The sequence below is a fragment of the Psammomys obesus genome, unplaced genomic scaffold (genome assembly GCF_907164565.1).
Source record: "Psammomys obesus unplaced genomic scaffold, mPsaObe1.curated_primary_1811, whole genome shotgun sequence".
NCBI classification, from domain to species: Eukaryota; Metazoa; Chordata; class Mammalia; order Rodentia; family Muridae; genus Psammomys; species Psammomys obesus.
The window spans coordinates 14255246-14278662 of NW_026596095.1; the positions used below are offsets into that span (position 1 = coordinate 14255246).

Genomic DNA, 23417 nt, shown 5'->3' on the forward strand with positions numbered 1-23417 from the left:
TTATTTTCTAGATAATGCTTTTATTATACTGAATGTTTGACAGACTGCTAGGGACACACAGAAATGCTCAAATTTGTAAGTTTCTAAGAGGATGCGAGATCTGATTATACTGATGGCTTGCTAATTATTGGTTTCCAGGGGGGCATTCTCAGTGGTGAGAAGATGTATGAAAATCCCCACTGGACAAGAGTATGCTGCCAAAATCATCAACACCAAAAAGCTTTCTGCTAGGGGTGGGTATTTTAAACTGCATTTATTTATACATGTTAATTTTGTATTTGTTGTGTGGATTGTTGGTGTCTTCTAATTAAATATAGCATGTGGTTATAATTGAATGTCAGACTTAGGAATCATGTTACACACTCACATATTTCCTTGCCAAATGCCTCTTGCTCTGTATACTTTGAAAGTAAATGAAAAACATAATTGTTATCAATGACAGATTAAAATGCCACCTTACGAGCAGTAACATAAATATTTTTGCAAAGCAAATAAATGTCATGAGGTGCATTTTGCTTTGAGTTCTAGTGTGAAATAACTTTCAGAAGGATCCTAGAATGGAAAAAAAATGTAAGTCTCATAACTGTCATAATTCCCTTTCACTTTTGAGACAAAAAAATAGGTCATGGTTCAGTTGAATGTATATTACAGCTGTAGTTACAGCTGAACTTACTACATGAGGTATATTTAACTTCAGTGGCTTTTGGAAGTAAAAAGAGATCATTGCTGTAATCTAGGAAGTTAGCTTGATTTTGATCTGTGCAGGTTAGGCCTTTTCTTGGTTCTCTGAATTAAATTACCCACCAGACCATGCGATATATTTTACACCGCAGAGATAATTCATACTTAAAGCTGTTGACATGAGTTAAAAAACAAAACTTGGAGCAGTGTACCCACATGTTTTTATTTATTTTGTTTAAAATCGTGCAAAGGTACACATACTGAACTGTCAGTGTTACGGTGGCTGCAGGCATGCGCCTAAGGTATTTCCAAGGGAATTTATGGTTTGATGAAATTAAACTGGAATCAAAATGAATAGAACACAATAGTGCAGATCAATCTCAGTGACCTGGTTTATTTTAAGTAGTGAGAGGAAATTCCATTAGACTTAGTTTTCCTCATTGAATATATCTTTTAAGACATGCCACTTAAGGATGTCTGGATATCATTGCCTTTGTCCTCCACTATGGTAAATGGATTTTCAAATTCTACTTTTAAGATATACTTTAGGTTTCAGTTTATTTATTTGCTTCAGTGGAATTCTGTGGTAGTTTTCTTTATCAGATTTGCTATAGTTCTGAGAAAGAGCTATATGTTAAACTGACCATGAGCGCCTTGGTGTCCTGGTATGAAAACTAATGAGCACATGCTATGCTAATTACATTTCCCTTTCAAGCCTCCAATCCATTGGAAGGGTTTTTTTTTTTTTTTTTTTTTGTTTTGTTTTGTTTTGTTTTGTTTTTAGAATGAGGAGGGGGTGCAGAAGTATAAATGCTGGTTTAAGGGAAAGAAGACTGAAAACATTCAGTCAGATTTTCCCCCCAGTGATTGTTATTTCTTCTGGTATGACAGGCACTCCGGCAGTGGTGGGCTATCACATTTGGGGGATATTGCCATGCTTATTCTGAGTCTTTTAATGGCTTTAAGTTTCCTCTTAAATGAGAAAAATGAGTCTTAAGTGAGTCTGGTACTTCACTTTTACTAACTTTCTTAATTAGAATGGTCACTTTTTATCCACTTCGTCTTATACTTCCCATCTCAGATTGGTAGTGCAGGGGTCTTTGCTCCCTTCTTTCCCCTCCATGGGAGATGAGTATCCCTGCCTGATTGGGATACTTTCTTCTCCATGCTGTTCTACCAGTGTTCCTCCTCTATTCATGCTGAGCGTCTGCAAACACCTTCCTGACTCAGGAGACATGCTTGTTGTCTTCCTTTGCGTTTTTTAGTTATTTCTATTGTATTACTTTTAGTGATGTGTGTATGTGTTTGCGTGCGCACACGTGTGTACACATGTGAGTTCGGGTGCTCTTGGAAGCCAGAGACATCTGATCCCCGTAGTTATAAGCCCTCAGGTGTGGGTAGTAGGAACTGAACTCCTGTTGTCTGGAAGAGCAGGAAGATCCCTCATCTGCCGAGCATCTCTCCAGACTCTTTCTTTGGTCTATTTTCCCCCTGAGAACATCATCTGTCCCAGAATGATACACTCTGTGCTGCAGTCCTGATTCCTGTAACTGCTAGCTGTGTGATCTTGAGTCCTTTACCCATTTTAATCCGAGCCTTAGTCTCTTCACCTATAAAACAGCGTGAGATAGAATCTGTCCTTATAGGGTTTTGACTGATCTGATTGGTCTAGTGTAATAGTGGAGAGAAGTGCTTACCCCATAGTATATTCTTGCTGAATATCAGCTTCCACTATTACGTGTGAGGAACGTGGTAATGGTCAAATTGCATTACCTTATGTAAGAGGACTTATTTAACATGAAAGCTCTTGAAAATTATTGGTCTAGTAAAACTGATCTAGAAAATTATTGATCTAGTTCTGATGTAGCCAAATTCGAAGACTGGCTCAATCACTTAGTATGTAAACTTGATCCAATTTTTCTAAGATCTCAAAATCTTCATAAAAAAAAAAAATGGTAAAACTTTCACAATGAGCGCCATAGAATGTTTTGGGGATTTGGTGAATTTTGTGAAAACCGTATCTTAAATTGAAAAGTGTCTTGCCAATTTTACTAATTACAGTTATATGTAAAGAATAGAGTAATTTTCTACAAAATGCTGAGCAACATTATTTTATATCGACACACAATTAGAGACAGTTATAGACTGGCTTTATTTTGTAGCATATACATTTGTTTCAGTTGTTCCCATATTGTATTACAAATTATTTGGAGGAAAGCACCATGCTTCCACCTTTGACATACCGTTCAGGTGTACAGCATTGGGGATGTGGCAGGGGTTCAAGCCAGAGTGACTGGGACAAACTGTGCTTATTACATTATTTGTAAAGTAGTTAAGTATTTTATTGCTGAGAACAAGCACATACTGAAATTTGTAAAGTGTATTTAGAGACTGTGTTTTAAAATATAAAATTTGGAAGCTGGAGAGATGGCCCAGTAGTTAAGAGCATTGCTGCTCTTGTAGAAGACCTGGGATTTGATTCCCAGCATCCACATGGTAGCTCAGTACTGCCTATGGCTCCAGTTCCAGAAGATCTGAGGCCCTCTTTTGATCTCCATGAGCACTGCGCACGTGGTATGCAGACTTACATGCAGGCAAGACATTCACACGCATACAATAAAAATAAATGAATACTAAAAAAATTACAATCTAAATTTTCTTTGAATAACACTTCTTTTACAGTATTCTAGTATAAAGGTTTTTGCAGGATCATTTTGTAGTGAGAAACATGCAAAGGCAGATATAGAGTTCGGTTCAACATAGTATGCTTAATATTTTTCCCCCAAAATTTTTGGAGGTTCCATCAGACACTTTGTGGAATGGACAGATTTTGTGCAACTTTTCATTTATATTATTTGATATAACATGCCTTTGTAAGTCTAATCCTTAGGGCTATGCATTTTAAAGACAAGGGAATTTCTACCATTCTACTTTTTTTCTTTTCTTTTTTTTTTTTTGATCCCCTTTGTGCTGGAAATTTAACTTAGGGCCTCCTACATGCTAGGCAACCACACTACCATTGAACTATGTTGTCTGCTCTCAGCTGATGTTCTTTAGCAGTCAAAAAGAGAAAGCGCCATTTGTCAATAAATCCAAGGCTATGGGGGGAATTGCCCAACGTTTGGCTGGATTCCTGCACATATCTGCACATCCCTCTCTGCTGTCACTCAGGCTTTTTGCTGTGCCTAGACTGTAATGGGCTTTCAGCAGACAGTTTTAGTTGCATTTTCCATTTTCTCTCACTGTTAGTCACAAACACCACATTTGGGAGACTCAGAGTCTGTTTAAGAATTGAAGAATCTTTTTGTGTTTTCATCTGCATATGCACAGACTGCATTCAGTATTCATTTAACTGAGCATGTAGGTCAGTGGACTCTGTATATCTCGTTTGGCTTCTTGTTAACATTTTTTTTTTTTGATAGCACCTAAGCATGGAGAACATTTGATATCTTGTATGTAATTTAGAGATTCTGAGAAGTTGTTTTAATTAGGCATGATTAGTAAGGAGTGAGGAGTGACAGTAAAACTTGTCTTATATTTTCATCCTAGGAATTAGATATTCTGTCATTTCAATCTGAACAATTAGGTTAGTTATCAAACGCTAGCTTGTTCTAGTGTGGCTGTTTTGCCTGTCATCTGGGCATGTTTAGAAGTGTAAGCTGTTACAGGGTGACAGAAATTTGCAGCCCAGTGGGCTGATTGCCTTCAGAAACAGTCCATGTGGTAGATGGTACATTTAAACTCCTCAGCAGCAGTTATCTTCATTTTCTACACGTGTTTTCATCCTTGGAGAGCCTTTACTACTACACAGCCAGGCACACCATAGTTACTGTTTTTATAAAAAAAAAATTAATAAGCTTGAAGTAACTTAGGATATATCAGCATTTCCTTTACATTTACTCCATTGCTAAACTCAACAAGTTATATTTCTGTAGTTTAAGAAATAATTTTAATTTTATTATGCCAATCTTACTCGTTCCTAATTTCATAATATTAGGAGAACACAAATCAGGACCTTAGGAAACTACTTGACCATGTATATAAATTCAATATTGTATATATACCCAAAGTAATATTTTTCTGTTTTAAGAAAGATGTCAAAAACTGAGGATGGTTGGTTTTGTTTGTGACATCCAAGCAGGTAAGAAATTATTTTAGTCTCTCAACTTTATTCCTGCTTTCTTGAATAGGAAGTAAAATTGAGACTAGATAGATTGAATGAAGTTTCAATCCCACCTTGTTGATTTTGCTGTTTGGCACCAATTGAACAACAACAACATGGCAAAAATAACATTTTAAGAAAAAATTTAAAGGCTATTTTATTCTGTATGTGGGGCTGGAAGTAACGTGTGCTATTCATATTGCTTTGTGTCTTGCTTCTATGTTTAGTCATCCTTACTTTTTTGTTTTAAAATATTTTTTTAAATTTTTATGTGTGTTTCTGATGCAAGAGGCCTCCACACTGCCCTGGAGTTGGAGACGTTTGTGAGCCAACATGTGGGTGCTGGGAACTGAACCTGGGTCCTCTGCTAGAGCAGCCAGTGCTCTTCACACCTGAGCCATCTCTCCACACCTATGTTCTTCTTTTTTCTATTGCAAATTTTTTTTCATACACTATATTCTGATCATACTTTCCCTTCTCAGCTCCTCCCACCTCTTCCCCACCCACGCAACTCTTACCTTTCTCATTCTTCAGAAAATAGGCAAACAATCAAAATCCATAAACAAACTGGGAAAAAAAAATAAACACACACACACACACACACACACACACACACACAGGCTCAAACAAAAACCTGTAAAAACAACTAAACCAAAAACCATAATATACAAGCAAAAACCAGTAATACAAAATAATGGCTAAACAAAGCAATATGAGGGAAAAAAAGAAGTCTATAAAAATACCACTGAGTTTGTTTTCCTTTGGCCATCCACTGGTGGGCATGGGGCATACCTTTAAGAGTGGTTAATATACCCAGTGAAACTCCAGTAAAGAAAACTCACTTTTCCTTTTCAAGCAGATGTCAGTTGCAGGTAGCTTCTTGGTTAGGGGTGAGAGCCCATGTCTCTGTCATCTCTTCAATGCTGGGACCCTCTCTGGCTTGAACCAGTGCAAGCCCTATGCATGCTGCAGTCTCTGTGAGTCTATTTATGCATTGTCGCTGTCGTGTCTAGAGAACACTTTCCTTTGAGTTATCCATATATTGTTATGTAGGCCTTAATATTGAACATTTATTTTCTTCAGCAAATGAATTAGATTATTGTTAGTAGTGAATCTATTTTAAAAGATTAAGCTATTTGAATCTGTATCCAGGAGCTATCAGAATGTTTTCTGCTATCTAATAATAAGAGTTAACAGTGTGATGTCCAGTACCTCTCTGAGATATTGAAAGTATTGTTGGTGTTTTCCTGACTGTGTGGGACTGCCCACACACCAAAACACCTTTGTTTATACGTTTAGGTGAACATTTTCATTTTCATTGAAATATTTAATGAAATCAATATGAAAATTTAATAATAAATCATCTTTTAAAAGTTATCTTTAAAAATATATTTTATTTATTATGTGTGTAAGGGAAGGGGGGGGAGGGAGAGTCCATCTACCAGCAGGCTGGTGCATGTGTAAATCAGGATAAAACCTTTGGGAAAGGGTTTTTTTGGTCTACCACGTGGTTCTTGAGTGCTGAACTCAGGTTATCAGGAGGCTTGGTGGCAAGCACCTTTACTTGCTAAACCATTTCTGCAGCTTGTAAGTAATCTTTTATGAATCTTTTTTATGTTGCTCATAATGTAATAACAATCATATACTGGGATTTTCTTCACATCTTGTCCTTAAAAGTTTTTGCCTTGAGCCAATTCATATGGCCTTTGTTGGTGGGATATTTTTTTTTTTTTTTTGTCATTTTCCCTTCCCCTCTGTTTTATTAGGGTATAGCATATTTTACAATGTTTTTATATGTTAGTGGCCATCGATTAATGGTTATTTACATGGGGATCTGTGCTAAACAGCTTGTTACAACACATTTGGTGAAATGCCCAGTGACGCACTAAATGAATATTAGCAGGCTTTTAATTCTTACCACCTGTCTATCTTTTGACAACTTATAGTTCACTTCCTTTTATGAGGTATTAAACATGTTCACATATGATTTAAGTAAGCACTCAGTAAGTGTTTAATGTGATTTCAGCCATCAGAGTAGTAGGAAACTAAAGATTACACAAATAGACGTCATAGAAGATATGATCTGTTACATTGAGCATGAATGAAATAACACACGTTTTTAAAAGAAGTAAAGATGATTTCTGTGTGCAGAGAGCAAGGGATGCTCTTTCTCCTAGTGTTGGTTTAAAGAGGCTTATAGTCACAAATCCCCACCCCCAAGCCCAACTCTGCAATTTGAGGAAGTTGTTCAGAATCGAAATCTTTGATTAGAAAGAAAATGACAATATATTACTGCAGTAGATTTATTTATTTATTTATTGCATTTTAGGGGATTCTGAGACAGGATTTCACTCTGTAATCCAGGATGACTTGGAACTCAGTGTATTGCTCAGGGTGGCTTCAAACTTTTGGCAGTGTTCTTAGTCTCCTAGTGCAGGGAAGATAAACATGGTGACCACACCCAGATATTTTATTTATTTTATTGTGCTGCTAGGGATTGAACTCAGGGCCTTGAACATACTAGAAGGGCCTTATCACTGAGCTGTATGCAGTTCTGCCCTTTGGGATGAAACTATTTTAAGTAAAGCAGGGCAGTTTTTAGCTGACAGAACCGCTCTGATTGCATTTAAGATATGTTCTGTAATTGTAGAAAAATGCAGGGAACCTGTCAGTTTTTGTGTTCAGTTGCAGACCTCGATCTTCTGATACTTTGATAGTCTCCCAGTCAGTAATGCCATCTTCCTCAATAATGATTTAGAAAAGCGAAATGCTCTTAGCTGTTATTTAAGTAGTGCCTTGTAGGTGAGGCAGGTGCGTATTTATACAATGCTTGGTTTCATTTTGTTTGGTCCAAACTGCTCTAGTGAGTTGGGGCTGTTGGGGAGGGGGACTGTAGCTCATTAGGTACAGTGCTGGCGTAGCATTCAGGGAGCCCTGGGATAAGACAGACATGATAGTATAGGTCTGTAATCCCAGGACTTGAGAGGCGAGGCAGAAGAATCCAAAGTTCAAGGCCATCTTGGGCTGTGTAGTGAGTTAAAAGGTCAGCCTGGGCTACATGAGTGAAACCTTGACTAAAAGAGAGAGAGAGAGAGAGAGGAAAGAAAGACAGGAAGGAAAGAAGGTAGAAAGGAAGGAAAGAAGTAATGAAGGAAGGAAGGAAGGAAGGATGGAAGGAAGGAAGGAAGAGCTGGAGTGAGTATTTCAAGGCAGTTTCTCTCACTCTGAAGGCTGACTGTCCAGTGTCCTACCCCATGGGATTCTGGTATGCAGAACTGAACTCTGTATTTTCATGTATGTACTTGGCTCCATACAAAGGCCAGTGTCTTACTACTTTTTACATTTTCCATGGCAGCGAGGGCCTAGAGTGGCACTTTTTTGGAAAATACACTTAGAATTCCAACTTGCAAGAAAAGCTAGCATTTGAATCACTATGGTAACATAAGATCAAGTTGAAGTTGCAAGCGACTCGGTGCTACTTTCTAGAAGGCAAAATAATACAGTGGAAAATGTTATCAGAATGCTAGGGAAGTTATTACGGAAGAGTTTATGAGCCTGGCAGTGAGTTTTTAGGATTTCTTCTGAATGCTGCACTTTTTATGGCAGAGAAAAACAGCCATTTAACCAGAGGAAGAGTAAGAGACCTACTTAGGAAGCCGTGCTGGTTTTCTGGCTCATTTTGTTTAACCAGTGAGGAAAGGAAGATGTTCTGTTGTTTTGCAGCTTCTTTAAAAGTAGTGTTGAGTGTGTCAGACTCATACAAAAAGAAAGGAGCAACTGAAAGGAGATAAAAAAAATTACATCCACTGAACATTATAAAAATAGGTGTAGCAGGAACGGTACAGGTGTCCAGAGGACACATGATGATAATATTGGTTAACAGTTCATCCTTCCACAGAAGGCTCTTAGCTGTTTTTAGATTGCGTAGGAATTTTGATTTTTTATTTCATAAATTTTGGTATATAGAATTGTATATATTTAATTTTGAGACGGTAATCAAGTACTCAGAAATCCTCTAGTTGACCCTGTGACTGGGCTGTTTCCTGTACTTTTGAAACTGTGTGCTTCTTGCTTATCTTTATCCCTTCTCAGTTCAAACGTCAGTTACTGTTCCTAATGAATTTAGGAGTGAAACCCCTTATCAGCTGTCCAACTTATTTTTAATTAACTGGAAGAGCTTCAGTAATAAAAAACTTACACACTTGTTATATAGGTTAATTGTATTTTATTTTCCATTGTATGATATAGACTCATAGAATAAAAGGCATTGTTTTTTTATGCATTGATGTGTTATTTTGGCCAGGCAAGATGTGGGTAGGTCAAGGTGCTCATCCCACAAGGCTGGCAGCTTAAGTTTGATCTGATTTCTAGACTCTGTGGAAATTGCACAGATTGTCTTCTGACACTTTCATAGTCATATAGTAATAAATAATTAACAATAATAAATAATTAGTAATAAAGTACCATTTTGCCTTTTCCATGATGACCTTCAAAGGCCTACAAAGTATTTGGAACTTTTAATAGTAATTTGGGGTTTTTTCATATAATTTTGAAGAAATATTATTAATATGATATATATACATTGAAAAATTAGGAATAATTTATGTGAAATGGGCTTGTTAAAAATCAGGGCTTGAGGGATGTCTGAGCAGTTAAGAGCACTTGCTGCCCTTACAGAGAGCTGGAGACCAGGGCCTGAGGCTCACACCTCACATGGGGTGGCCGCCACCTGCCTATAACTTCAGTTTCAGGGGATTTGAGGTTCTCTTCTAGACTCGTGACACCTACATGCACACATGCAGACACACACAGACACAGAAATAAAATTCAAATGTTATTTTTTTAATTATTATAACAAGAACAAATTTATCAAAACATCGTTCTGTCCTTTAAAGACTGTTTATGAGTTATATCATGTTATGCTGGTTGTAGTTAAGTTTTAAAATTTGAAGTTTTGATGGGGAAGCTAAACAGTTTGTGATATTTGGAGGACTGTGGTTTGGAGGTGTGTTCATTCCTATTTCACCTTCAAACTACTCTCTTCCCTGAGTGGTGTCTGGATTTCTCCCACATTTCAAGAACCTGTGGTTGTCTTTTCCTCACTTCATCTCAACATATTTTCTGTCACTTTGGTGTTTGCAATGAATCATTTCAGTTGGAGCTCAGTTTCCTTCTTGCTATAGTCCTTTTCTTTTTGTTTTGGTTTTTGATTTGTTGTTGTTGTTGTTGTTTGTTTGTTTGTTTGTTTTTGAGACAGGCCTTCTCTGTTAGCTTTGGCTGTCCTGTCCTAGACCAGGCTGGCCTCAAACTCACAGAGATCTGCCTGCCTCTGCCTCCCTGAGTGCTGGTTCTATAGGCGTGCACCACCACGCCAGGCTACTATAGACCTTTTCAATAGCTTCCCACCTAAGTTTTCTGGCTGACAATTGTTACATTTTTAACATATACACTTTTATTCAGTTCCTCCTTAAGACCTTTCAGCATTAACTTTGTTTCATCTTGATAAGTTCTTGTCATAGAGAGTAGAGAGTTGCTATCTTACATCACAGTGGTTCTCAACCTTCCTAATGCCGAGATCCTATAATACAGTTCCTCTTGGTGCGCTGACCCCCAGCCATAAACTTATTTTTTTGTTGTTACTTCATAACTGTAATTTTGCTACTGTTATGAATCATAATGTAAATATCTGTGTTTTCGGATGGTCTGAGGTGACCTCTGTGAAACTGCTGGGACCCACAAGTTGAAAACCGATTTCCTGATCTACTGGGGTGGCTGTCAGCCTGGAGAATACGGACTTATGGGAGGGCTGTTAGGAGGTAAGGCCTTTGGGGAAGTTGTGCGTTGAGTTAACACCAGGAAGAGATAGCTGTACACAGAAAGGCGGCTAATGTGCAGTGGAACGAGAAGGTCTGGTATCACCCTATGGATGGAATGTGACAGGTGAGCATTCCAAATAGTGTTGAAACCTTCCTCCTTTAAGGCCCAGCTCAGGTGCTGCCTCCTCTGTGACATCACCTCACCCTCCTTCCGCTTCCTCCCTTTCTCTACCGAGAAGTGCCTTTTGAGTTGCTCTTGTTTTTTGAGTTGCCTAGGGTGCATTTACCCTTTTATTGCAATTATATATGTTGTGGTTTGGAGGTACCTTGTGGAGATTCTTAATTTATCTTCAAATCTGCCGGCAGCCGTGATTATAATGTAACATCGAGAGTACTTGTCACTGTTGAATGAGTGGAAAATTGAGTGAGGGAATGAGTCAATGAAATGCTGCCTCTTAGAATAGACCTGGAAGAGAGACAGGCAAGTAACAATGGAGCTGGTGCTTTATGTCAAATGACACCCACTCACTTCAAAAATTAATTGCCAGTTCACATCATTATTTCCTCAAGTCTCTCATTACAAATTCTGCCTTGTTCAGTGTTTTCTCTAACCCTGGTCATTTTTGAGCAAACTCCTTGAAATTTCTCATTGTTATTTCATGGGGAAATTTTATAAATTACTTGAGGCAAATATTTTAAGCATTTGTTAGATACTATCTAGGATGAATCCTTTATTATTCTAATCAAATGATACATTATATTAAGAGCTATATACCAATATTTGTTAAACAGTTAATTATAAACTTTAGGGCATATGTCTGAAAGAAATTATTAATTTTTATAAATACATTTAAAATTAATTATAGCAAACAACCCTATACTAATGTAGAATTTAGAAACATAGAGAAAAACCAAAAAGGGACATATTTATGTCTTTCCAAACAAGCACTGATAACATTTTGTTATTTCTTTATTTCTTTTCAAAGTTCATATTGTTTATTTAAAGATTTTTAATCATGTTTATGTATTTTGTGTTGTATGTGTGCTATTGATATTGCCTGTATATAGAGGTGACAGGAGAACTTGCAGCAATTCTGGATAAGGATTGAACTCAGGTCATCAGGCTTGGGTGAAAGTTGAGCTGGCTCCTGCCTTTCCCCTAACTTCCTTCCTTCTTTCCTTCTTTCCTTTACCCCTCCCCCCATGGTTCTCCTTCCTTCCTTCACGCCTCCCCCCACCGTTCTTCCTTCCTTCCTCCCCCCCCACCATTCTCCTTCCTTCCTTTCTTCCTCCCCTCCCCCACCATTCTCCTTCCTTCCTTTCTTCCTCCCCTCCCCCCACCATTCTCCTTCCTTCCCTCCCACACCATTCTCTCTCCCTTTTTTCCTTCCTTCCTTCCTTCCTTCCTTCCTTCCTTCCTTCCTTCCTTCCTTCCTTCCTTCCTTCCTCCTTCAAAACAGTACATTTTAGTCTGCATTTTTACTTGGAATTACAACATGTGCCTGTGTTGGGGGCAATTCCTTTGCTTTCTTAATACTGAACTCTGCTTCACTGGTTAAGTGATCATCAGGTGATTATTTTCTATCATTGTGTGCAATTTTCCTTTAAGTCTTTACTGTGGTAGAACTAAAGCTATAGTTTTGTAAACAATTTTCCTACTTCTGCCTCATAGGAAGGATTTACAGAGGAGGAGAAGTACTGAGACAGAAGGCTAGCGTTTTCAGAATTCTTTCATCTGTTGTCAGAGTGCTTCCTGGATGCTTTGTCCATTTCCACTGAGGACACTTAAGTACAGTGTGATACCTAAACTGAATTTTGAAGAATTGCCTTCTAACTTTCAATTACACCTTAATGAAGAAAAAAAAAAAGTTCTTGCCAAGTCACACGCCCACTGCAGATAAATAAAGCAGGAAAGACAAAGTCCTTCAAGTTGAACAGATCAGAGTGAACTGTGTTACCGCCGGGCTGTGAGTGTCCCAGGAGGGTGATTTGTGGGTTCTGGCTGATGGAAGGTGAGGGGGACGTCTTTGAGGAGCTGATATCTGCACTGGGTTTTGAAAATAATCAATTTTGAATAGACAGGAAAACAAACAGATAGGACATCATGAGAAAATACTCGAGAGAAAGTGACAGTGAGGGATTTAGCTTTCATGATAGCCTGTAGAAACGGAGGAAGGGAAGTGGAATTCTTTTCACCCTCTGAATCACGAGAAGTGGCAGGCTCAGTGGGAAGGATGAATAAGGTGGAGCCCGAGATTTTACAGCCCTGAGTCACTAGGGATGAACAGCTGATAAGAGCGGCACACCCAACTGCTTATCAACCTCAAATTCTCTTTTATTTAGCCCAGGGGCAAAATACAAAAACATAAGAGCAACTAAGTGGGAAAACAGAGGACTTAAAAACAGAGCCCTTTTTTTTTTTTTAAATCAAGTGTTATAATAGTGCCCTAGAGAAAATTCTGCTTGTGTTTATAAACCTGAAGACCTAGTCTGCAGTTACATCTCAACTTCAGTTTTCCCTTTACCTCCTTCTCACAGTCGTCCTCCTTCCCTTCCCCAGATCCACTCCTCTGTTTCCCTTCAGAAAAGATCAGGCATCGCTGGGATAAGAGCTGAACACAGCATAACAAGATACAATAAGACTAGGCACAAAGCCTCATTCATGTCAAGGCTGAGTGAGGCAACTCTGTAGCAGGAAAGATCTCTGGGTATGGAGCAGAAGGCCATCTGTCAAAAGGACAGTGAATCAAAATTGACAGGGTCATTGGAAAGATTAGGGAAATTCTACTTCCGCAAGTAGCATTTCATTGTCATTGGCCAATCCTGCCCTTCGAAGTTAAGTAGAATCAAGACCCAGTTTCCCCTAATTTTGGAAACACATTTTAGAAATAACTTTCTTGGACTTAACTTTGACCATTCCTCCCTACGTATCTGTTGTTTGATCAGGAAATAGCAAAGTGAAATTTAACTTAATGTCACTTAATTCTATTTAAAAGAAAAGTACTTGTAATGCTTTGCGCTGGCAGACAGCTAGTGCCTGTGCAGTCCATCGACTGATAATCTGAAATGCCTGTAGTTCTCCAATGGCAAATGGAGATGGCATTACGGCATGAGTAAGGATGGCTCAGGGAACACTGAGAGCTTTATGTTTTAAACAACTTTAAAAACTTGACCTAACTTTTGTTGACTTTTCATAATCTTAAAAAAAGAAAAAGCATTACAGACAGAATGTTTTAGAGTATGTTTTGAAGTAACCCAAATCAGATAACCCAAAATTTAGAAACAGTAGTATTAGAAACCTGCAGTGGCCACACACAGGGTTGGTTTTAAAAATAACACGTAGCTTTGCGAGTATAATTTCATTTCTCCCTAGCATGTAAATGATTTATTCAGATTGTCTAGAATAAGCTTAGTGGGGGAAGGGACGGAGGAAGTGAGAAATGAATCTTTAGTCAAGGATCTTAGGGCACCCTCTAATTGAGATCCACAGCATTTCTGCAACAGGGCTGAGGGACAGATACGGCAGTGGCTGGTCACAGTCATCTCCACACACACCTCACGTGCCTAAGAGTCTAGCAACAGATGACGCAGTTACCTGCTGCAAAAGCAGAGGGGTTGTGGGAGCAAAAGTGATTACCTGGATTGAAATCTCCTGGGTTGGCAGATGAGTGATCCTGTGAAAGTGTTCTATCCTGGAGCTGGCTGCTACCCTACTTTATCCCCTCCGTCTCAACTGCTCTAACTGTCCGGGAGACTCACGAAAGGGGACATCTAAGACATTACTAAGCAAGAGTGAGTCAGTAGGGTCGACTGACAGAGAAGGAGATTCAGAATACTTTACTGAGTAAGGGCTAACAGTGAGCTCAAATGATGAGTGAGGTTTCAAGACCAAGACTCCTGGGGAGACTGTCATTTTCATATAGTAAGGTGAGAGGTGTCAGCTGATCTTGGTGAGGGAAGATGAATTGTGTTGGTGACACAAAAGCTAGATCCAGGATGAAGTACCTAAAAGAGCATTGGAAACTGGGTGTGGTCCTTCAGAAAAGACCATTGGAGACAACGCAGTGTGTTCCACAGGTTAGCAGAATGGGTTCTGAAGTTAGGTTGCCAGGATTCAACACTGCTTTGTCCTCCTTGTAGCTTTGGGAAAATTTCATAACCTCCCTAAGCTTTGGTCTTCTTCTCTATGGAGCCTGAGCAGGCACTTCAGCCATTGTCATTTATGATCTGTGCATGGCTGGATAATACTATAGAGAGAACTTCAAACTCTGAGGGACGGCGTTTTTCAAAGGCTAGTAGTAAGCATGCTGGTTAGAGAGCTATCTGGAAAAGGAAGCCTCATTGGAGGAATTGCCTCCATCAGCTTGGCAAGTCTGTGAGGCGTTTTCTTGCTAATTGATAGAGGAGGGCCTAGCCCACCCAGAATATAGACCAGCAACAACTTTGTATTACCACAAGGCAGAATTAAAGGAGTTCTGCGGGCAAGCTTGTGCCGATTGGGCAGTTAGCCTTACTTACTTATGAAAGTGGTGGCCCACGGAGGGGAGCATGCACAGCAGTGATTACCCAAGTCACAGGAAGTTACTCTAGGGATAAATAAAGCTTACGTTCCTTTGTAGGAAAAGGAAAAAAGAACAAGAAATGTTACACAAGGAAGAGGAGAAAAATTTATGGCACAGAGTCCTGGAGAAGGCTGCTGTGAGAATTTGAAATTAACCAAGTTGAGATTTTGGAAGGGACAATCTTGGAATGGCCTCCTGGGACTGTAGAAAGAAATCTACCAAGAAACTTTGTGGTGACAACAGCCTGAAGGGTAGCAGGTGACACTAGGATGATGGCATTTGCATCAGAGTTCTCCAAGAGACTCTTGTTACTTAGGACCTGGCAAGACAACTACAGGATATTTGGCTCTTTTTTTTAGACTTGTAGAAAAACATTTTTTTCAGTCTTAAATTACTTTCCTTAATTGGGATAGCTAATGAGAATTAAACAGCTGGAAATGAAACGGAAGCCAGGTAATAGAAAAGCCCTCCCCCCACACACATATGGATGCTCTCTTATGTTATTTCCAGGATGCTTTTAGAAAGAGAGATGAAATGTGGAGGTGATCAAAAACAGAACCCTGGCTAAGAAAATAAATTATATTCTCCAGGAGTAACTGCTAGAATGATGTCATTTGGATTTAAAAGTAGAACAAGAACAAAAACAGTTGTTACTTCAACCTGAAAACAAAACCTGGGAGATCTGTGAGTCACAATCTAAATTAGCTAGTTCCCATAGTTCACTCAGTTTCTCTCCATAAGCAAAGACCCTGCAGGTAGTTTTTGATACATCAAGGTTGTACATAATTTTATCAGGAGGAAAGCACTGTTTATGGAGGTAAATTTCTGTACATCAGGAATAATATTTAACTACTGTGAAGACAAAAGCTGGTTCATTTGGTTCTGTTACTATAGTTACATAAGGCTCATTACTCATATATGCTATTCATTCACATTGGCTGTTTTCAAGACCTCCCCCCACCTTCTTTCTAACTTAACTCTCTGGTTCCATAATAATGATACCAACTTTTGATCCAGAAAGTTTTACCAAGCATCTTAGTATATTTAGTGACTTCTTAAAGACTGTATTCATTTTCACTTCGCTTTTTCAAGTTCATGAACAAAGGCCTACATTAAAAGGTACAACCTCCCATCACCATTTATATTGATGTTTAGCATCTAATTATGGCTAAATTTGGCTTTGCTTATCAACCCATTTCTCACTAACAAGACAGCACCACGGATTTAGACTGCTATTCTAGAAAAGTAGACATCATCTTTATCTGTTCCTCGTTTCACCTGTATAGAACTTGATCATTTCTTATGGTGGGACTTTTGAAGACCTGGACTTTGGTTTCTTATTTTCTAAGAGATACTGAGCTTCACCTTATTCCCATGTCACTCATTTTAATTTAGGAGCTTTCTATTGAGCACATGCTTGATGCAGGTACAGGTCTTGGTTATAAGAATACAGTAGTGAAGAAGTTGCATGAGAGAAGTGCAATGAGTCACTTGGGCAGAAGAGTGCTACTTGGTGCGATGAAGAAAAATAAGCAGCTGTATTAAGTGCCATAGTAACTCATACAAAGACAATTTAAATCAGCCTCTCAGAGGATGTAGCATTTAAGCTGAAGCATTACTAACGAGAGGAAATAAACTGTAAGAAAATAGAATGGGAGTCATTCTGGGACTCAAGGTGAAACTGACGGAAAGCTTATCTACAGGGTGGAAAGGAAGTGAACATGGCTGGAGTGTAATGAGCAAGAGGGAGAAAAGCATGATTAAGTTGGGTAGCAGGCAGAGGACAGACTGGATAGAGCCCTTTACTCTGCAGTCTATGGGAGATGGAGGGTACAAGTGGAAACAGAGGGTAAGTTTTGGAGAAAGAAAATAGGACTGGCTGATAGGAAGGAAACACGAGGCTCACTTAGGAGGCCCGTGGCTCACAGCTGAAACAACTGTCACAACCTGTAACTGACCCAGAGAGAAGAAGAATAGAATGGGGTTTGGGCAATGGGGAGTTTAGGTTTTAGCATGCTGAATGGGAACTTCGTTGTGTGCAAATGCTGTTTCCCATTCTTCTCCACTCTCAAATCTAGGAACTGCTGATCTGCCTTCTAACTTTATAGACTAGAGTTAGGCATTGCTTAGTCTTTTGGGATTGGCTTTCTTCTTTCTCTTAGTATAGTGCTTTTAAGGCTCACAAGAGTAGTGTCCTTTATTGATAAACAATGTTCTGTTCTTTACTATGTGTTTATCCATTCGTGCATTTATCCATTAATCCTTTTATTGGTAGTTGAATTGATCCCCCCCCCTCACTATTTGTATAATGCTGCCATGAGCATTTTGTGTGCACAGGTAGATGTGGGGTTATATTTATCTTTTGTACACACTTAGACATAGAGGGAATACTTTACATACTGGCATTCCAAATCTGGGCTTGGTGACACACTCCTGTAATCCCAATTTTTAGGAGTCAGAGGCAGGAAAATCACAAAGTAGAGGCCAGTCCAATCAACATACTGAGTTTCAGGCCACCTGCAGCTAGATCTTAACTAAAAACAGCAAAACAAACATTTAACCAAAAACAAAAACAAAACAAAACAAAAAACCAAAAAAAAAAACCAACCCCAAAACAAAACAAACAAAAACAAAGTCATGTTTCTACCGTAGATACCTTTTAAAAAGAAAATGTAAGAATTAATGACCACATCTCTGATTCAGTGTGTACATTCAGTTAAAGTCTTGCAATTTTGATAGTTTGATGTGCAAGAGAGAAATGAGTTTCCGAGTACGAAAAGGATGTGTGGTTATGTCACTGTGAAGAGGAGGAGGGACATTCTTTAGGAAGGGCTTTATTTGACCATTATTTTAAATTAACTTTGCCCAGAGGTGAAAGAACAACCATTTCATGTCAAGGGTCTATCAATCTAAGCTATTACTGTAGCAACTCCTTTTATTTATTTATTTTTTTTTTCTTGACAGCTCTCAATAGCAAGAATTTGGCACAGCCCCTTGGTGCCCTGGTTTTTTTGTTATACATTGATGCAAATGCCTACTTTTCTTTAAACAGAATGGGTATTTTCCTAAGAATCTCATTCCAAATTGATTTCTTTCCTTTTCATATTGTGTTGGAGATGTTTGTGCCTCTGCACATTGCCTGCTGGCTGTAGCAGAGGTTCTTCATATGCTGACACTGGCATAAAATTTGCCAGGCTTTTGCCTTTGCAGCAAGAAGCTGTTTGGGGGCGTGATGTAGCAGCGGCTGAGATGTCTTTTGAAGTTTCATTCTCTACAACCTTGGATTTGTATGAAAATCGGCTACAAAAGTTTCCATTTTAGTCTTTTAAATTGAGGGGTGAATCTAGGGTTTCTTGAGGGCCTAACAACGCAGTGTGCTGCTCTTTTATTCTTTATGAATCTCAGTTACTTTGCAGCATTTTTTTTTTCATGGCTAGCCTGATAGAGTGAGATTAACATATCTGTGAAACATTTTTATGTAATGAGGTTATGAGCAGCTTAAACACAAAAAACACAAAGTTAGCTCAGAGTAGGTATTTTATTTCACAATTAATGTTTGTTACAAGATTACAAACTCAGTACTATTGGCAGGATACTTTTGGAATGGATTGTATATTGTATACATTTACAAATAGATGCACACTTCCAAAGAAAAATAATAAATATTGTTCCCTATGTTATATCTTTCAGGATGTACTTTAAGTAGTCTTAGAGGTTTACTAAACCTTGAGAGCTTTTTAGAGTTGATTCTTTTCAATAATGTATTGGTGACATGGAGATATTCATGTGGAAAAGTTTGCCATTATGGAATAATGAGGACTGTGGCTACAGCTCAGTGGCACAGCATTTGCCTACCATTAGCCTACTCAGTGTGTGTGTATTTGTTTGTTTGTTTGTTGTCCGAATTACTTTTCTGTTGTTCTGATAAAATAAAATGACCAATGCAACTTATAGAACACAGAGTTTATTTGGGCTTAGAGGGATGAGTCCATCATGGCGTCAAATCATGGAAGCAGGCTTCAGACATGGCATCAGGAAGAACAGAAAGTTCACATCTGAAGTCTCAGGCAGGAAGCAGAGACGATGAACAAGGAATGGCCTGAGTCTTTGAAACCTTAAAGCCTGACCCAGGGATATAGTTTCTCTATCAAGGACACACCTTCTAAGCCTGCCCAAAGACCCCCACCAGCTGGTGAACAAGTATTCAAACAGCTAAACCTATGGGGGGGGGGGCATTCTCATTCACACCGCCACGTTATACTGTTATATTTCTACCACTGTGTGCACGTGCACAGTGTTTAATATAAAGATAAATACACCCATTTTCTTAATCAGGGTTTCTGTAACAGTGATAAAACACCATGACCAGAAGTGACTTGGAGAGCAAAGGGTTTATTTTATCTAACAGCCTGCCCCTTATCGAAGGAAGTCAATAACAGCAGGAACCTGGAATTGATAACTGATGCAGAGGCCGTAGAGGAGTGCTGCTTATTGCCTTGCTCTCTATGGCTTATTCAGCCTCTTTAAAATATCCAAAAGTCTCTCCAAATTGCAAAGTTTCTCTAAAGCTCAAAAGTCTCTAAGATTACAAAACTTCCCTAAAATATCCAAGGTCTCATAACTCTGGGCTCTTGTTAGGAAAAAAAAAAATGTTAAAAATTTTCTTACTCTAGAAGGGAAGAAGAAAAGCACAGGCACAATCAAAGCAAAGCAAAACCAAAGTCCAACAGTGAAAAGCTCTGGAACTCACCATCTTCTGAGCTCCAAAGAGCTTACTGCAGCACACAGAGCTTGGCTCAACTCCACAGCTGTAGTTGTCCTTGGCATCTCCAAAATGTTGACATCTCTATTGCAACTGGGTTACACCTTGAGCAATAGCCATCTCTCCTGACCTATCTTCAAAGACTGACTCTGCCACATGGGACCATGCCTCAACTTCTGTCCATGACCCCGTCAGTCTTCGAACTTCTACTTCAGTTGAGGTTGCCCACTCACCAATGGCCTCTTCCAACCCCACACAGTGCCACGCCTCAGCTGTTCTCCATGATGCCTTAATGTCTTAAAAGTCAGTCCTTCCAGGGAAATGCTTACGCATTAGCAGGTTTAGCTTCATGTGCAAGGTAAAGCCTTGACTGCCTCTGGACCACATTTCTGTGTGCTGACCTATCGGAAACACTTTGCAGATTTCACCTCAATGATTTTGGTCTCTTCTTAATCACAGCTGATTCTTCAGCCTCAGTGACAGCGTCCACTGTCCAGCAAAGCAAAGATTTTACTTTAGTGCTTCTTAAATAAAATTATCACATGAATGGCCCTGATAAAGGCCCTGATAAAGTCTTTGAGAGATTTTCAGAACTTCCTTTGGAAGCTTCACAGGCCAGTCCTTCGTTGCCTGCACTGCTCTCCGCATTATCTTTTAAGTTCCTAGAGAACAGGCCTATAAGCTCTGAGCAACCAATAACTTCTCCAACCCAAAGTTCAAATGCTTCCACAGTCTTCCCAAAAGCACATGGTCAGGTCTGTCACAGCAATAGCCCATGACCTGGTACCAATTTCTGACTTAGTTAGAGTTTCTATTGCTGTGATAAAACACTGTGACTTAGGGAGGAAAGGGTCTGTTTCATTTTACAGCTGTAGTCCATCATGTAGGGAAATCAGGACAGGAACTCATGCAGAGGCTGTGGAGGAGCGCTGCTTCCTGGCTTGCTCTCCATGGCTTGTTCAGTTTCCTTTTTCATACCATCAAGGACCACTAGCCCAGGGCTGGCACTGCTCGTAGTGAGTTGGGGCATCCCACATCAGTCATCACTCACCACAGGATTTCCTACAGTCCTGTCTGGTGAGGGCATTTTTTTCAGTTGAGGTTCCTTTTTCCATAACGACCCTAGCTTTTGTCAGGTTGACGTAAAGACAACACATCCATATTACACACTTATAAGACTCCTTATAAGAAGGAAACAGTTCATAACTTGGACTGACCACTTCTTGCCAGAATCCACCAAAACACATGACAACATGTTTAACATTTTGTGTGTTTAACATGTGTGTTTGCTCATCGTGTAATACCCCATTTTTATTTAAGCAAAAAAAAAAAAAAAAAAAGGTTGTTAGATTGATTAACTGGAAATTTGAGGCTGGCTAAATTCCCTTATTCTTTTTCCCCTGTGGGTTTTTCTACCGTTATCTTTAAAAAGCCACATGAAATTATTATTTGTGGAGGATGGAGTGGAAGGGAACATTCATAGGACATCTTGAATAATAGTCTGGTCTACTTTAGAGAAAACTATAGATAACTAGCAGTAGTGATTTTATGGATAGTCATTTAACTTCCTGCTTTATATAGCTTGATTTTACTCCTCACAGAGTGATTTTTGAAAGGAAATGCTTTGATATGTCACTCATTTTTGTGTCGAAGAAAAGCTGGGATTTGTTATTTTTTCCTAGAAAATTGGAAACTTTGATTTCTAACATCAGCAAAATGATCTTAGGTAGCTTGCTTAATTTGCTGTGATTTGAGGAAGGCTAGTTTAATGGGATACTCATGAGATGAAAACAGAAGTTAGTATTACATAGGGCGGAAGGAAAGAAACCAGTCCCAGCTGGGGAGGGTCACAGAGGAGGGCGTCACCATCGCTGTGCATAGTGGAGCAGTGAGGAAGGGCATTTGGACAAAGTAGGACGGCACAGGTGTATGGAAGTTTTTAATGAAATCTGTTGCTTTGTATGCTGGTACTGAGTTGAGAAAGGCACATTGTCTCTATTGTATGTACTTCATGTGCTGGCTTCCCACATGCAGGGGATTTGCTGGAAATGGATATCACGCTTTACTCAAATTCACTTTCCTCTATGAGATCATGCCTGCAGTGTTATCTAATGCACATTCTCGTTTATTAGAGGGCTTTATATTTTGAATCTCTTTCCAAGTTTCTTATAATAAATATTATCCTTTGGAAACACAATTCTATGTTGTGAAATATTTACTGATGCATGGGGAAAATGCCAGTATGCTGTAACTAAAATAAATGTAAAGGAGAATGAAGGATAGTTGCAATTAATAAAGGTAAGTGAATGAGTGTGAGTTTGTGTAAATAACTTGCTGTGAAACCTATCATTTGGCCATTTGTAAGTGTTCGGTTCATTGGCATTAAGTACAACCACCTTGTCAGATAATGGTTATCACTGTCCATCTACAGAGCGTGTTCGTTTTCCTCCATAACCTCCCCCAGGACCATTAGCTGTTAAACCTTGTTCTTTCTCCCTAAGAAGCCACAATCTTGTGTCTCTAATTAATGGACAACTCTTGATCCTTTGTATAGGTGGGATCATATAGCCTTTTCCTGTTGGTGACTTAGTAAAATGGTTTCAGGGTTCCTCCATGTATAGCATGTGCCAAGTCTTCTCTCACTCTGGGCTGAGCAGTGGCGCACCTGCCCTATCTGTCACACGCTCTTTATTCACGGATATTTTGCTAGCGATGGTTGGTGGCAGGCATTGCTTTCCTCCATGTTCTTGTACCTGTTATTAGTGACGAATTTTAAGAGTTCTGTTTTAAAAATCACGCATAATCATTAAATTAAATATTCCAATTGAATGAAATCAGGAAAAGCAGGCAGGAAGGGGCATACATCATATTGTAGGTATGTGTTGTATATTGTATTGTATATATACATTATACATTGTATGATTTAGACTTCTTGTACATAGGACCTAGATTCTAATCATTGTACACTGCTTACCTTGGGTATCCTGTGCTGTGGAAGGAAAGGCTGTAGTCATTGTGACGCATCTTTGCCTCCCTCCAGAGGTGGTGGGATTGTCCCTAATGTGCATATTTGATGATCTGATGGGGTTTGCCAGCTCTAGATTCTCATTTTCATTTTGACTTCGTAGTGGTGATGTGGTTAAGTAAGTCTGGAGGAACTAGGTGGGTCTTTTGCCTTTTCTGTATAACCTGTCACTTCATTACCCTATGCATTTTTTTCTTTTGCCTTTTTGCTTTCATAATTGCCTTTACTTTAGCTGGTTTTATTATTTCACTCTTAACATGCATGAAGTCTGGTCATGTTTGTCCTATTTTTAAATGTACAGTGTGTTGTACTGCTGTGGAAGCAGGGTCAGTCTGTTTTAGGAGATGCTTTACTTGATGGAATTCTGAAACTTTAGTAAAATGTTTTCAGGTACAATTTAAAAAATATT

The 23417-nt window shown here is 39.0% G+C and overlaps 1 protein-coding gene across 10 annotated transcripts in view; it reads left to right on the top strand.

Moving 5' to 3' along the window:
• The window catches only part of Camk2d (calcium/calmodulin dependent protein kinase II delta), a 246572-nt gene that overhangs the window by 1859 nt on the left and 221296 nt on the right, over positions 1 to 23417 (top strand). For all 10 annotated transcript variants that reach the window (XM_055628213.1, XM_055628212.1, XM_055628207.1 and 7 more), the window contains exon 2: positions 139 to 233. In XM_055628213.1, the coding sequence (XP_055484188.1) occupies positions 139 to 233 (95 nt within the window). The remainder of the gene's footprint in view (positions 1 to 138; positions 234 to 23417) is intronic.